Source organism: Schistocerca americana, chromosome X, assembly GCF_021461395.2.
Source record: "Schistocerca americana isolate TAMUIC-IGC-003095 chromosome X, iqSchAmer2.1, whole genome shotgun sequence".
NCBI lineage: Eukaryota > Metazoa > Arthropoda > Insecta > Orthoptera > Acrididae > Schistocerca > Schistocerca americana.
Window position 1 is genome coordinate 712161954 of NC_060130.1, and position 17736 is coordinate 712179689.

The 17736-nt window shown below is 41.2% G+C and overlaps 1 protein-coding gene across 1 annotated transcript in view; it reads left to right on the forward strand.

The window, feature by feature from the left end:
* LOC124556560 (acetyl-CoA acetyltransferase, cytosolic-like) overlaps window positions 1–17736 on the forward strand; it is a 63710-nt gene that overhangs the window by 25130 nt on the left and 20844 nt on the right. The window contains exons 2-4 of the mRNA XM_047130516.1: window positions 14059–14189; window positions 15629–15741; window positions 15821–16020. Coding sequence (XP_046986472.1) covers window positions 14059–14189; window positions 15629–15741; window positions 15821–16020 — 444 coding nt within the window. The remainder of the gene's footprint in view (window positions 1–14058; window positions 14190–15628; window positions 15742–15820; window positions 16021–17736) is intronic.

Genomic DNA, 17736 nt, shown 5'->3' on the forward strand with positions numbered 1-17736 from the left:
TGGGTCAATTAGTGTCTCGCAATCTGCTGTCAGTACTTTTCCAGCCTTAGAGGCCGTTGGGGAGACATTACGCCCCCATTCCACGCGACTTTCCACCGTTACCGGCACTTTCAGATGCGGCCCCTGCTGCCGACAAGGCGTCGGCAGCGGTAGCACAATTTAAAAGCCGGCGGACTCAGGATGGTGAAGATTTTGAAGTCACTCCTCCCCAGTCTCGCCTCTGCGAGAAGGTGACGGTGCAGTGTGCTACTTCCAATGATGATGCTTTGAAAACTGACTTTATTTGCGGTTCTTGTTCTGCCGGGGATGACGAAGCTGGTTTTGTTGATGTTGAAATGAATGTTGCATCTACGTCCGCTCCTCCACCAGTGGATTCCGATGATTTAACGGGGCATAGGCTGCTGTTCTACCTTTACAGTGTTGTAGTGCAGTAATACCCCCTCCGTATTTTGATACGATGGAGTAGCAGGTTACTACGGATTTATTTCCAGGAAGTCAGACGTATTAGAAAACTTCAGACGCTGTCTCTTCTTTATCTGCTGATGATGATCGTGGCTCTCGGCTGTGTTTCTCGCATTCCGTCGAGTGGAATGGGGACGCCTCACCCTCCACCACGCCTGCAAAGGACGCTGATGAGCCCCCTACCCTACTGCGCCAAGAAGCTGTGTTGTCGTGTAGTGGTATGGAACGTTTTCAGCCTGGGCGTGCAGCATCGCGCCGAAAAAAAAAAACAAAGCATGGAATCTGCACCTTCCGGTGGGGAGGATTCAAATCCTGTACCTTCTCCGCAATTTGTTGGTGTTATGGAGAGTGGGAGGTGATGTGTGAATTCTTTACCAGCTCTCCCTACATGCCTTACATGTGTTAATTAATGCGGGCGTATACGTTTCCTAGCATGAATGTTAATAGGACACTCTCTCCATTACGGTTTGCTGCATTACAACAGTTTATTTATGATTCCCAAGCTGATGTCATGTGTTTGCAGGAGGTGTTATTTGATGTGTTTGTTTTGTCTCCCTGCGTACTCTGTTTTTTAATGTTGCATTGGAAAGTTTTGCTGGTGTGGCCGTACTTTACAGGCACGTTACTCCGTTGACGGACTTTGAAACGCTACACGATGGTCAGGTTTTTATGATTCAACCTTAATTTTTTTTATGCTCCATCTGGATCTGGTCGCACATATGACCGTGCGCGTTTTTGTAAGCAAGATGTCATTTATTTACGTCGTCAAAATCCGGGGAAAATTTTGATGGGGGAAAATTTTAACTGGGTCTTACGTCCTGTGGATAAGACTCCCAGTTGTAACCATTGTCGTGAACTTAATGATATGGTGACGTCGTCGAATCTGCAGGATGCTTGGATCTGCAGATGTCCCATATTAGTGCGGTTTTCGTATTTCACTGCTACTTCTAGTAGTCGGCTGGATCTTTTTTATTTGTCTGCTTCCCTTTATAGTCAACTTTTGTTAATTGAAGTCATACAAATGAAATGACACAATTTCAGAGGCATTAGTGGTCTCACACAGATATGATTTTATGTATATAGACCGGAGTGTAAAGTGAAATTCCTAAAGTGAAAAACCAACACTAGGATTCGAACCCGGGTCTCCTGCTCACCAGGCAGGTGGATTAGCCAATAAGCCACCTTGGCACAGTGGTTCGCACAATTGCACGGTTTACGCTGCTATGCCTCCTTCCTCGACCAAATCCTCACTGCCGCTCCAGTCTACTTTAAATTCCCCCTCGCACACCGACAGACTTGCCGAGGCTCTCCATGTTCTGGAATAGCACCCCAGGAATTTAAGATAGACAGGTGTAGCAGTGAGAATTTCGATCGAGAAGGGACGCATGCTAGGGTAATCCGTGCAGTTGTGCGAACCGCTGTGCCAAGGTGGCTTAGTGGCTAGCGCACGTGCCTAGTAAGCACGAGAATAGGTTCGATTTCCAGTCTTGGTACAAATTTTCACTTGCTGGTTCAGTCTATATATATAAAACTGAAGTTATTCCTGCCAGCTTCACCTACCACTATGCTGCTTCAATGACTCTTAATCATGTCCCGCAGCGGGTACATCTTTCTCGCCCTATTTGGAAGCTGAATATTTTATGCCTGACGGACCTCTCTCTCTATGATATCATCGCTGCAGTGAGGGGGTGGACAAGCCGTTCCCATGTGCGTTATTTCTCAATTATGGAATGGCGGGATGCCGTTGCCAAAACTCGGCTTCGCAGTGTACTCATGCGCTTATGCGTTGGAAAAGACTACAATTAGATTGCTTTCGTTTGCGTTCCCAGCCACTTTCGTTTCTCCAGTATCAGTAAGCATATCTGTAACATCTAATTCGGCATTGAACGCGAACTCAAAGGACGTGTCTCACTACTATTCGTTCTATCGATGGACATGAGTCACCTCTACCTGGCCCGCCCGGTTGGCCGTGCTGTCTGACGCACGGCTTTCCGGGCGGGAAGGAGCGCCTGGTCCCCGGCACGAATCCGCCCGGCGGATGTGTGTCGAGGTCCGCTGAACCGGCCAGTCTGTGGATGGTTTTTAGGCGGTTTTCCATCTGCCTCGGCGAATGCGGGCTGGTTCCCCTTATTCTGCCTCAGTTATACTATGTCGGCGATTGCTGCACAAACAAGCTCTCCACGTACGCGTACACCACCACTACTCTACCACGCAAACATAGGGGCTACACTCGTCTGGTGTGAGACGTTCCCTGGGGGGCCACCGGGGGCCGCACCGCACAATAACCCTGGGTTCAAATGGCTCTGAGCACTATGGGACTTAACTGCTGTGGTCATCAGTCCCCTAGAACTTAGAACTACTTAAACCTAACTAACCTAAGGGCATCACACACATCCATGCCCGAGGCAGGATTCGAACATGCGACCGTAGCGGTCACACGGTTCCAGACTGTAGCACCTAGAACCGCACGGCCACACCGGCCGGCACCCTGGGTTCGGTGTGGGGCAGCGGAGGGGTGAAGTGGACTGCGGTAGTCGTCGTGGGGTTGTGGACCACTGCGGCTGCGGCGGGGACGGAGCCTCTCCGTCGTTTCTAGGTCCCCAGTTAACATACAATACACCCCTACCTGATACAATGCGTAAGCATTCTCGATGTGTTTGCCATCATCACGGAATCACCCTTCGTGTATACATACATTCACAGGCGCCAGCACCTATAACTTTGACGCTCAGTACTGTTGTTATATGACGTTTCTGGATGTAGGTTCCTCTGTAAAACTTGATCTACTAAGTCCCCGCTACAACCTATACAAGTGTTTTAACACGAGTTGTCAAACACACTGTATATAGTGTGTCTGAGGGCATGCCTGTCTTCATAACTTCAGCGCAGGTGCACAACAGGGTCCGAGCCTCTTGTGGGAACACAGGACTCATTGCAAGCAAGTAGGTCAATGCAAAGTGAACGCTACTAGAGTGTGACAAGTTGATAATTTGCATCAGACTGGAAGCATGTCCACATGGACAAGGAGGTTAAGGCAACCACTCGCATTAAGCAGGAGATCGGTTCAAGTCCTTGTCCAGCACAAATTTTCAACTTCCACGATTGAATTATTTCAATGCCTGATTGCCGCAGGCATCAGTCTTTCCTTCGAAATGACATATTAATCAACTTCAAATAAACTTCATTTGTACATGTGTTTCTCATAGTTTCAGGTGCATCAGTTTTCATGCTTTCTCCATTTCGGCTTTTAGATATGTGATTCTGTCAATTTGATCTCCGGTGCCATATTGTTAGCCACACAATACCCACAGTAAACATTGTTTGTTGAACTTGGTTTGGATTGTAAGGATATTTATGCTGTACACATCACTATAAAATTGTCAACTCTACCTAACACCTGTATGGAAAGATTGATTTCGTTTCTCTCCAGCAAGATTTAGGGCAGGAATTTGATCAAATGCTAGCCCATCGTGTGATAAGACTTACTTCTGCCAATCAGTGGCTCCACCTTTTCCAGTCATTTGAGAACCAAGTTCCTTGCATGTACAGTGTGGTCCATTGAACGTGACCAGGCCAAATATCTCACGAAATAAGCGTCAAACGAAAAAACTACAAAGAACGAAACTTGTCTAGCTTGAAGGGGGAAACCAGATGGCGCTATGGTTGGCTCGTTAGATGGCGCTGCCATAGGTCAAACGGATATCAACTGCGTTTTTTAAAACTGGAACCCCCATTTTTCATTACATGTTCGTGTAGTACGTAAGGAAATATGAATGTTGTAGTTGGACCACTTTTTTCGCTTTGTGACAGATGGAGCTGTAATAGTCACAAACATATGGCTCACGATTTTAGACGAACAGTTGCTAATAGGTAGGTTTTTTAAATTAAAAAACAGAACGTAGGTACGTTTGAACATTTTATTTCGGTTGTTCCAATGTGATACATGTACCTTTGTGAACTTATCATTTCTCAGAACGCATGCTGTTACAGCGTGATTTCCTGTAATGTTCGCACATGCATTGACAATGCGCTGACGCATGTTGTCAGGCGTTGTCGGTGGATCACGATAGCAAATATCCTTCAACTTTCCTCACAGAGAGATATCCGGGGACGTCAGATCTGGTGAACGTGCGTGCTTCGACGACCAATCCACCAGTCATGAAATATGCTACTCAATACCGCTTCAATCACACGCGAGCTATGTGCTGGACATCCATCATGTTGGAAGTGCATCGCCATTCTGTCATGCAGTGAAACATCTTGCAGTAACAGCGGTAGAACATTACGTAGGAAATCAGCATACATTGCATCATTTAGATTGTCATCGATAAAATGGGGGCCGAATTATCCTTCCTCCCATAATGCCGCACCATACATTAATCCAGCAAGGTCGCTGATGTTCCACTTGTCGCAGCCATCGTGGATTTTCCGTTGCCCAATAGTGCATATTATTCCGGTTTACGTTACCGCTGTTGGTGAATGACGCTTCGTCGCTAAATAGAAAGCGTGCAAAAAATCTGTCATCGTCCCGTTATTTCTCTTGTGCCCAGTGGCAGAACTGTACACGACGTTCAAAGTCGTCGCCATACAATTCCTGGTGCATAGAAATATGGTACGGGTGCAATCGATGTTGATGTAGCATTCTCAACACCGACGTTTTTGAGATTCCCGATTTTCGCGCAATTTGTCTGCTACTGATATGCGGATTAGCCGCGATAACAGCCAAAACACCTACTTGGGCATCATCATTTGTTGCAGGTCGTGGTTGACGTTTCACATGTAGCATGTGAAAAGTGGACACGCACATCATATTTACCAGCTTGTAGAACTGATGGCAATACTATCTAAGGGTCGATGTATTTTGGTCCTTTCTGATGCAACTTCCTCTACTTCAGTGCAGCTAGCAACTTTGCAATAAACAGAGGCATTCATCAAAGTGCCAATTAGATGTCATTATTGTTTCAGAGAGAGCATTATTTAGAAACATTCTGCAACAACATTGTCTCAAATGCATTTTCAGTCTACCACTGAATATTTAAGCCATATTTCCAGAAAGACGGTTTTAAAACCTTCCCAGCAGGATGTCAATGCCACTGATTGCCTACCACTCTCCACTAATATGAAGAACTTTAGTTCTTTCTGGGAAATGTTAATTATTATAGGAAATTCACCCCAAAGGTGGTCCCGATTTATCATCCTCAGAACCAACTAAAGGAGAAAGGCACTTAATCTGAATGGACCCCTTTATGTTGGAAGGAATTTATCACTCTGAAAGCACACCTCAAATCTTCCTACATGATTTGTTACTTTTACACACTTCAGGTGTCATCTGCTAGTGACAGATGTATTGTAACATGAAACTGACACTATACTTCCACTTAAGTACCCAGATGGAGCAGAGTAACAGGTGGGTTACATATACAAAATCATGATGCCATCACAAGTGAACTGTACACAGATAGGAAAAGGATGCTGTCAATAAATCGTGGTGCCCAGAAAATCCAGTCCTTTTTTATTGTACAAAACTTTGTGGGTCTTCAGTCATGAACTATTAATCTTACTTGTCATCATGCCCACCTATCTTCCTGAGGAAACTTCATGAAAGCTCCAGTGTCGGGTACTCTGTCTTAGTGTTTATTATGCTGCATTTACTACTGGCCTCTCGTGTATCATTGAAATGCTGATGCCTTTTTGTGTCTTTGGAGTATCTCTGCTGTTGACTTTCATATACAATAAGCTTTTTATTTTCAACTTGATCACAGTTTATAGCAAACACTGCCAGAATTTTCAATTATGCCACATAAAGTCTCTTTCACCACCTCTGGAGAACCTCTATTCCAAAGGGTCCTCAGATAAGCTTGACGGTTCCCTGACCATCTACCTACCGGCACCCTATTAGGTGCTTCACATCCTCTTCTCGAGCACCACTGATGCTAGTCTACTGCATGACATCTTACTGGTGACAGACATCCCATGTAATGGACGAAAAATATTTGTCAAGTGCCGCACATACTGATTGGGTATCAATGGAGTCATAAAATGGGCAGCCTGCAAAGTCTGCTCCTGTGTGTACAACCAAACTCTGCTTCCACAAACCACAGCCTACATCAGAGAACCTGTGAGTACAGATCTATATTGATTATATGGGGGCATTCCTCAGATTCATGTCATTCTTAGCATTGTACACATTTTCTAATTTTCCATATAACTTGTACCACAGTGAGAGTGACAGTCACAGCATTGATGACTACATATGCCGTCAAGGGAACCTCACAGACCATTGTTTCTGATAATAGCTTCCAATTCATGTGCTTGCAATTCAAATCCTTCTTACACAGAAATGAAGTAAAACACTTCACTGCTGCTCCAGTGTACCTGCATTCCAGTACAGAGGCTGAGTGGCTGGTGAGGCCACAAAAAGTGCAAGTCAATAAAGATGGTATATGGGTATGCAGCCTTCCACAGTAACTTTTGAAGATGAAGTCTTCTTGGGTTATTAGCCAAATCAAGGTGTCATTCGGCAGCAACATTTCAACAAGTTTCCTACTTGTTATCTTAAGGTGAAGTGTCAGGTTCATGTCAAGTTTGTATCATTATAGACACTTGACTGCAGGCTCCTCTGCCTAGTCTGCAGGGGCAGGGCCAATCATGCATCTCCAGAAGGGATGTCATGGATGGTACTGTGGGGGATTGTAGACAATCATGGGGAGAACTCCTGGCATGTTGGAGGGTCCTGCCATTTTCTCTTAATGCTGCCTGTCTCTTCCATTGGCAGCCTTTGTCGCTTTCACATCAGAGCACTTTTGACATATTCTACCCAGCACTACATTCCGTGCAGAGCTCACCCCTATTCCAATTGACAAGATCATCGTGGGCCCATATCGCTACTGCCTCTTTAATGATCAAGTCTCAGAACTCATTCATCTCATGCAACACCTCTGTCTGTTCAAAGTAAAAAATATGACCTTTGTTGAGGCTGTGCTCTGCCACTGCAAATTTGTTCATTTGGCTGAGGTGAATGCTTCACACATGTTCTGAGGGGCAGTATGAAATACACTGTTGCATCTGGCCAATATATTGCTCACCATATTTGCAACTGATGCTGTAGACTCCAGGTATCCATAGTTATAGATTGTCTTTCATTGAGCCAAGGATATTTTTGATTTTAGTCAATGAGCAGAAAATGGATTCAGTGATGCTCTTCTTCAATATCATTGCAGTCTTGGCCATGGGTCGCCCAGCACATGGAAGAAACACCAGATGCTTTATGTCTTCTTCCTTCTTTCTACTGTGTGGCTGGAGAGCAAATCTTATCTGTGTCTCCAAGTCACTGTTCTTGCAAAGGGTTCCCTCAAATGCTGGAACATATTCCTTGCTGCATATGTCTTGTGCTCTGCGCACCAGGGTGCTGAAGGTGATTCATCGGAAACTTGTCGAAACATTGCCACACATTGATGCCTTGACTCAGCTGATAACCTGAGAAGACTTCATCATAGATAAAGATGGTGTCTACACAGGAAGCTCTGATCAGTATTTTGGCCATGTACTATTCGACTGTTGTCCACTGCCACAGCCCAGAACCCCTCCAGTACAGAAGCAACAAAAAATAGCTCTGCCCATTGCCACCAGTAGCACCACTGAGGTGGCAATGGAACTGCTCTCATACAGGCTCCCAGATGTGTGTATGGGCTTTCAGATATTCACAATGGAGGATTCTTGACACCATCATTAGGTGGTGAGTGTAACTCCAACATTTGCCTCGATCAAGCCATAGAAAACTTAAATCAGGATGACCAGATGAGGAATTGAGCCATCATGTTCCAGAGTCAGAGTTCAGTATGCTAACCACTGTGCGACCTCATTTGGTGCATCACATTGGTTGACATGTTGATCACCATGCATGGGGTAAGCGAAGCTCAGCATCTCACAAACTTATTCGGTTAATTCTGACTTGCTTCCGTGGTGATTTTTTGTTAGCTCGTTTACAGACACTGAAAATTGTTAGTGAATTGATTGACTCATGATAAATATTTTCTCAATGACATTGTATAAACCTCATGGCAAGTGTTAGTTGACTTTAACTAAATGCCATATAAATGCTAGTGCCAATTGTCACATGTATATGTTCTGACATAGTTATGGCGATATGACTCATCTGGTAAAGCACCAATGATGATTGTTTTATAGTTGAAATCTAGATCTGCAATAAATTATGGCTTCTGCAACTGATTGCTGTCCTCCTGTACATTTGTTAGTTGATTGGCATAATAATGTTAACATCAGTTACGACACGAAAATAATGACTTCAGATGCATGAGAAGTAGGGGAAAGTGTTGTTCCTAGGTATGCTTTGCAGACTTTTGCCTCTTGCCAGCCCTGCAATAGCAGATTAATTTATTTTCTTATTCCATTCTTAAATGATGCTATTCACTTTTTATGTGCTGCTGGCTTTTTCTGAAATTACAAAAATTACTCTAGAAAATTAAAGTTTTTACAAAGGAGAAAATTTGTTCCAAGGTACAACATAGTAATTTACAAGTGTTTCAATTGAGAAAACCTTTGCTTCCCAGTCACAGTTCCACTCAAAACACAACCATTTATATTGCAGTGTTAGTGGGATACTATGCATGGGATGCTAATTATGTAGTCCAGCTGCTGCTAGTCTCTAACCAGTGGTATTAGGTGACACAGAATGTTGCAAGCAGTGCATTGCTTGTTCTCAGATGGCAAGCACAAATGAGAATGGGTTACGATGTGCTTGGTGCACAATGTGACAATCCTCCTTTGTGGTGGTCAAACATGCCAACCAGAAACTTAATGACTAGTATGCCTCCCCTCATGTTCCCGTGTAGTCTAACATTGGGCCACTGTCACCTGTGAGTGTTCCACAAATTTGAATATTGCATTATTCAACCAGTTGGCCAAACGGAGATGCAAAATGATTCCCATTTCAAACGCTATCAGGGGGTGATAAGACTGTCTCACATGAGTACACAGCATCTCCATGTTCTTCACTGTTTTCAGCCTACACCTGACACTGTTCATGCCCCTTATACAACATACCATGCCTGGTAACAACACTACACACAAAGAACACTAATGCATTCTGGTGATTGTTCTACCTTTCACAGAGAGTTTCAGTTCTAATCTTTTACATACCTGCTGATGGTGTGTTCATGTATAGAGTTAAACTGGCATCCAACCATAACTTTTGGGTGTTTCACTTTTTTTGTTATACAGTGTATTAGCAAACAGTTGCAAATGTGCTAGGAATTCTGTCAGGTTCTGGTGTCTTGTTTGAATCAAGTGGTCTTCATTGTTTTGCAATACCGAGAGTGCTTATTTTACCGTCTCTAATTTGTGCTAATGTGTGGCCCTCAGACATAGGTACAATGATAACAACTTCATTTGTGAATGTATTTTTAGATGCGGATTTTAATATTTCAGAATGTACCAGACACCTCAAACTACTACCACATGGTTGGAATATTTTTATCCAACTGAATACATGTTATCTCAGAATCTAATGGGTAGTAGAAAAGTCCCTTTATTAATCTAAGTTCACCAACTTCAGATTCTTTTGTCCAAATGAATTTACATTTGGATTTATTTTGGGCTTCCCTAGACCAAATGTTTCTACCTGTTGCTATAAACTTCTCACCTTCTGGGGAGTCTTCTATGTCTTTTGATGCATGTTCCAGGTGTGCACTGATACTCTTTGAGTGAGGCTAGTTGTGTTTACCATCTCTGCCAGTCTCTGAAAAGGACCAAGAATGATTCCATATCATAGGTGACAGGCATTGTTTACCTCACTGACTGCTTCCAGCCTTGTTCATTGCATATGGGATGGTCTCATCCACTTCTTGGGAAACACACTCAGTGCCCATTTGATGTGTTCCCTTCCCAAAGTGTCTGCGACTAGCAGCCCTTTCTTTTCCCTGTAGCTACTCAAGTCTCAACAAAGGGGCCACATTTCAATCAAGGTAATTAGGGTACAGATGCTGTGTCACCTTATCAGGGAATGGTAATAGTTCAAAGCTATTTTTATATGGTTGGAGCTAGTCTTTCGACCATCTTTTAGCTACATACAGCTCTAGCTCTGGGTATGACCCACCAGTCACTATCAAGTGGTTTCTTGATGCTAGATTTAGGACTCTATGAACCACTTGGGCAGCAGGAGTAACTGGCAAGCTACATTGCTCATGAGACTATCCTACCACAGCACCACAAATGCTGTTTGCAGCAGGCATACAAAGCCTGTCAACAACTGCCAATGCAACTTCCAGCTGTATATGGGCAGCAAACAACACTTTAATCAAGATTCCGCAACACCTGAATCAAGATCCCACAACACTAACAATCCCTAACTATTATCCACTGCTGTAAACTACACTCAAACTTAGATCTTCCTAAAACAAAAACTAGGAGAGAAATTGATAATACTAAACTTATGGTAGAGCTAATTGTAAACTATTGACTGTTTACTTCCACAAAGTTGTAACTAAAAAACAATACTATGCATAATGTACAAACTTCATACCATACCTGCTGCAAGTGGCCATAACAAGACAGCTAACTTATGCTTGTTCTTTGAGATACAGCACACTTCTCACTAAATTGTAAATCTTCCAGCTCCTTAGCCAAAGAAGCTAATCCCACTTAATTTCATGGCTACGCTGAAGAGACACACCAATGAAACACTTAAAATCTATTACCATGTTCAAGTCAGTACTTGAATCTGTAGCCTCCAGCTTACAAACCAGCAACACTACACTAGAGAGGTGTATATTGTACATAAGACTTTTTGACATTTCAACATAACTTGGTTTATGCTAGGATGACTTTATTTGTGAACTGAGGTGGGGCAGGTGAATTTTGTCTTACAGCCATGGAGGGAAACCTCTGTTAAAACCATGGCTGGGGTGGAAATGGTGCTTTAGCTGTCTCACCAACTGCATTGGTCATCAGTACAAGCACTTAACCAGTTCTGCAACTGCAGCATGGGTGTCGTCATCATCACTAGATTGCCTTCTTGGTGCACACAAGCTCTCCCACTCTTCTGCTACTGATGGTGTATTCACTGCTTGTAGCTGTAGCAGTTTGGAAATAGTGCCCCAGTATCATCTGTGGATCCCTATATGCTGCATGCTGCGCCATCACAGGGCATAGTTGCTGGCAGTTCAAGTTGGGATAGATGATGCTATCCTTTGCTCCCTCTACAAATGCTCTGATTTGACGCCTGCACATTCTGTAGCAGATTGACAGGCAAACTCCTTAGTTGCTGGCAATTGGAAACTTCTGTTGTTCAACCTCCTGCAGCAAGATTTCTTTCCCTTGAGTGCCTGTTCATGTAGTGATATGATTGCAACCAAATCTGTGGTATGTACCTTCCTTAGCTGTGGCTGCAGCATGCACCAGGATGAAGGATGTAGATGGGATTGGCTCTGCAGTGCTTAGCAATGAAGTCCAGTGGATATGCAATGGTAGGGGCTTCACCCTGACCTGTATTCCTTGCATTACAGTGATCAGGTATAGGTCTGCTGCACCCTCCTTCTCATGAATAGTTGCCTGTACATGAGAATGACTCCCACTGCACTGATTAGTGTCTTCTCTCACCACAGAGAGTTACAAAACAATATTGGCTGTACCAGGACTTTTCATTCTTGTTATTTATCTATTATTTACATTCCCTCAACAGGGACTGGGCTAGAGATGGCTGTATTTCCACTCTTCAGTCTTTGATGTATACTGTACAGTTAGTTGATGATGCGTAGAAAAAAATTGTTGTTGATAGTAATAATTTGCATATGAAGGAATACAGCCTGTGTTAAAATTATTGATAACAGGTTATAATGTAATATTTAAATGAAAACCTTCAGTCTTTGAATAAAAATATTAAAATACATGAAAATTCATTGATGAGAGTAAAAATGGTGGTCTGAAGTTTGATGGGATGACAGTTATGATTTTCAGTACTGGTAATATTATCTGGGTAAGGGCTTCAGAGGCACATGAGGCTGAAGAGGAGGTGATTTGAAAAATCAGTGTGGAGTGATTACTGAGAATGGTCAAGAGACAGTATGTAGGTGTTGAGAGATGGGTAGGATTGCAGGTATGCACGGAAAGGATGGTTTGGAGCCTTTGCTTGGAATGGAAGAGGTAGGGTAAGCTATAGTTGATAGGATGGGAACATTTCAGTAACTATTTTATGGTATGTTAGGAGAAGGTGGTTGAAATCACCCTGGCCAAAGGCATGGAGAGTTTATATGAGATAAGATTTAGTTTTGATCCTTTTCATCCATAGTGATCCGCAGGAATAAAATGTTAGTCAGACTGCAGAAATTTGCTTAAATACGGATTTATGTAGTCTGCCTTTCATAGCTCTTCTCTGCAACATAAAATGAGTTGCTAAACAGACATAAGTAATTTATTGTATACTGAGACATGACTCTCTTCTCCACAAACACCCCCCCCCCCCCCTCCCCACACACATACACATACATGAACAGAGAGAGAGAGAGAGAGAGTAAACTCTGCTTGAAATTCACTATGATCATTCAGACTTCATAGTTCTAATGGTTTCATTATTAATAATAGTAATAATTTCATGTGGCTCAGTGGCTTGGTGCAGGTGTTTCTCACCTACCCTAGTAATCCTGCCTGGGAAATGAGACCTACAGTTTAACATGGGATCTGTATCACGTGTCATTCCTGGTGGAACTTCACATCATTGAGAGGGGAAAGTTAGGTTAAAGGCAGGTTGAAAAATCCATGGCCTGACCAGGTTTCAACCTCCTAACCTTTCAGTTTCCAGTGAAGTGCTTAATTGCTAGACCAGCAGGTCTGACCTTTCACATTAATATGATTATAAGTGAGTTGCTTCTTGGAGTCACATTTCTTCTTATTCTTGTTTGATTTGATGTATAGAAAACGGAACTAATCCACTGTTGTAGCTTGATATGAACATTTCTAGGCTGGACATTACTATTAATAGCTCATTTCTTGGAACTGTGCTTATTTCTATAGATATTTAAACTTAACATTTCTAGCTGCTGACACTCTTTTCCACCAGGTTTGTTCACACTATTAACTGAACCCTTTGAAAAGGGTCACATTTCTATTCTTTGTTTACTTACTAACATTTCCCACATAACAGAAGGCCTACAGATAAACATTTCACTAAAACTGTTTTTATGGCAAAACCTATGCAAAGAGGTAAACTGTAGAAACAAGTACATGCTAATTTGAAAATACATGTCCCCTAATCATGACATTTCAGTCAAGTGGTTTAAAAGCAGTTGATGAACAGTCAGAGACAAATTTGATGTACATCAAGAAAAGATCCTATCTCATAACATACATGAAGTAGTTGCTCTATTGTGCAAAACAAAGTAACCCACATTAACTCAGTAAATCTGGTAATTATTACATTTATTATGATTACAGTTCATTCATTGTGCTTATGATACATTCTAGCCACTACAATAAAAGCAGAATTTCATATCAATGATTGATTGCAAATGTGAATAATGTGTTCATTACCAGTTACTCCTTGCAGCATAGTAAAATTTCTTTAATTTTATTTCAAACTAACAGGTGCCTTTGGTGGATCCCTATCATCCCTGAGAGCAGATGAATTGGGCACTGTTGTAATTAAAGAAGCTCTGCGCAGAGCTGAAATTGAGCCTGATAAAATACCAGGTGTCTGTGAAGTAGTTATGGGACAGGTGAGCATATATCCATGGATATTTATTGTATGATTCTTTGAAAAGTGTAACTTCATTGTACTGTGGACCATTTTGACAAGTACTTCACCTGTGCTTCCATACATACATAATGGTCTAGTTAAAGAAAGCACAATAAAATATAAAAAACAAACATAATAGTAACAGGGGAGGCAGAACTCTATAAAAAACTGAAAGAACTTTAATATTTTTGTCAGAGACAGCAACTAAGTACTTCTGTGTCAGATAACAGGTAATGTCTGCACATATGCATGCCATACATGTATTTGCACGTTAACATCCCTGATGTTGCGATAAACGGTAGTGCATATCTAATGCTTTCCTAACTCTACTGAGATGTTTGGTGTTTCAGCAGATATTTCAAATTTCATTTTTTTTTGCAATGTCTACATGGAGTCAGCTCAAACAAATATTAATCATCATGTGACACTCAGAGTTAATGAGAAACATTGGGTTGTTTCTCTTTACAAACAATAGGCTCTTAAACTGAATTTTATGAACCCGTTCAATTGAGCAGTGCCAGTTTCATATATTGTGATATTCTGTTCGATATCTGTTTATTAGTTGATTTTTATCAACACAGAAAATAACCAGTACTACAACAATGAATGGAGATATTAATGTGTTAGGTATGTGGAAACTGGAACATCTGGCCACTTTGAAAAAATATAATGAAAGTGATACTCTACTAGGTTGTATTGGTGTTTTAGCTTTAAATTGGTCCCTAATCCAGTGAATAACAACACCATACACAGAGAAATGAATAAACATTTTTTCACCATGTCTCCCTTCATGACTTGCCCCATTTCATATACCATCTCATGCAGTGCCATGTCTGTCATCACCATGCAACACCACAACTCAGTTATTCCTCGAATACTGGTTATTATTCATGCTTCTCTGTCGCTGTTATCATGTTTCACTGAACTGAATGTAGTACTTGACTACTGTGTGATCATTCTACAGAATGGACACATGAAATTCAACTTTTAAAATACGTTTTGTGCATATCAAAAAATGATTGACATTTTCCCTTGAGATGGATATCCTATAAAACATATGATGAGTAGTATTTGTTTGCACTGACACTGTCTACACACTGCAGGAAGGGAATTGCAAATAAGTACCTAAACACCAGAGAAAATGCACCTGACCACTCTCAGAAGAGACATCTGATGCATATGATTTTCAGACAAAAATGTTCTTCTTTAAGTTTAGTAAATACTGTATGACTATAGAGCAAGAGTCTGTTAGAATTTATACTGCAGTGCAGCATTATAATATTTTTTCCAGTGCAGGAAGCTACGTTTCTCTGTATTCACAATGATAAATCATGACTTGATAGTTCACAATGCTACAAGAAAATGTTTTTGATGTGTGATTGGTCTAGTACCTCACTAATTTTAAACCTGTATGTCAAGGTTCTGGCAGCTGGGCAAGGTCAGAATCCTGCTCGCCAAGCAGCACTCCGTGCAGGATTACCATATACTGTCCCAGCAACCACTGTCAATATGATGTGTGGTTCTGGAATAAGGTAGATGACATTTATTAACCACTAGTATTTTTCACTGATATACATTCCTTTTTCATTCATTTGTACAATTTTGTTACAGAGCTGTTGTTGACGGATACCTGAGCATAAGAAATGGTGATGCACAATTAGCAGTGTGTGGTGGACAGGAATCAATGAGCCAGACACCTCATGTAGTCAATATGAGAAAAGGACTGAAGGTGGGAGATACATCCTTACGTGACACCATATTATGTGATGGTCTCACAGATGCATTTTATGATATACACATGGGAGAAACTGGTAAGTGAAATTTTGGAAAATAATACATCTGAGGGGATTCTGAAGGGTACTAGATGTAGATCACAGAGAATAGCTTCAGCTTTCATTTCAGAATGTCATTCAGTTAGGTAGTTAGTTTCATGTTTCAAGGATCATTTGCATGATAAATTGGAAAGACTTGGAACAAATCATTTTAGATTCACATAGCAAATTCATTTGTAAATATGACTATTTACACATTTCAATAACAGAAATTATTCTATGGAATAGAAGGAGTTGTCAAGGAGAAACTTTTCCAGTTTATTTTCAAATTTTACTTTGCTGCCTGTCAGACTTTTATATCACTGGATAAGGTATTAAAAATTTTAGTTGCTGCATTATGCACCCTTTTTGGGCTAAAGACAACATTACTGTGGAGTAATGAATGTCGTTTTTCCTTCTGGTATCATAATTATGTACATTTTTGCTCCTTTTGAACTGGATTATTTACAACAAATTTAATGATGGAATAAATATACTGTGAAGCAGTAATCAGAATGTCCAACTCCTTAAACAGATTTCTACAAAATGGTAGTGGGTAAGCACAACATATTATTGTCACAGAAAGTATTGGAGTAAGGAAGACTTTCTTTCTTAAAGATGAGTTACCCCAGAACATTATTTCATATGACATTATGTCAACTTACTGATTTGTTTCTCTCCAACATTTGCATGCAAATGTGGATGAACAAAGTTGTTTTATGAGTTCCAAAATGTGCGTTTTCCAGTTTAAATTCTCATCAGTATGGGCACTTAAGAATTTTGAAGTTTCCATCCTATTTATTATTTCCTCACCATGTGTTACACTTATCATCGGTGTGGTAGCCATAGATGTGCAGAAGTTAATATGTTGTATCTTCTAAATTGAGGGTGAGACCATTTGCAGAAAATAAGTCAATATTGCTTTGGAGAACATTGTTTATAATTGCTTCTGTTCCTGTTCATATGCTTGGATTGATTACAATATTAATGTCATCTGTGAAAAGAACTAATTCCGGTTGTTGTATATGAGACAGAAAATCATTTACATATGTGAGGAAGAATAGTGGACCTAAGACTGAGCCCTGGGGACACATGATTTCCTCCCTGTCAGAAGATATATGATATGATATTACCCATTGGTTGGCTACACCATCAGTCCCACCACACTGTGCTGATGTCCCAGTGCATTCATACACTTAACACCACAATAACAACTCAGTGGAAACACTAGGACATCCGCACAATGTGATATATGTTTTATAATTGTGGTATTTTATGTTTGCTACCTGTTACATGCAACATCACAATGTTACTTGCAAGTCTGTAAAGATCAAGATTTGATGATGACAGCACAGATCTGTTGAAACTGGTAATCAATAAAAAGATTTACAGGCAATCTTAGTGTACCTGATATTTCAGAATAATATAACAATTCAGATGGTCCCAGCTGTTGACACAATGTCAAACATATATGAGGTTGGTAGTTATTGACATCTGTCCTATCACTTTTCTCAGGGAGGGGTTTTACAACATCATATTTCAGTCTCGCTGGAGAAATGTCTTAAGTTAATAATGCATTACGTATTTCAGATGTGATAGGGCTTCTTATATGGGAGCAAATCTTTTGTACTCTATTGGAAACACAGTCAAAACCAGACAAGTTTTTATTTTTGAGAGAATATATAATTTTCTTGATTTCAACAGGATACATTCATA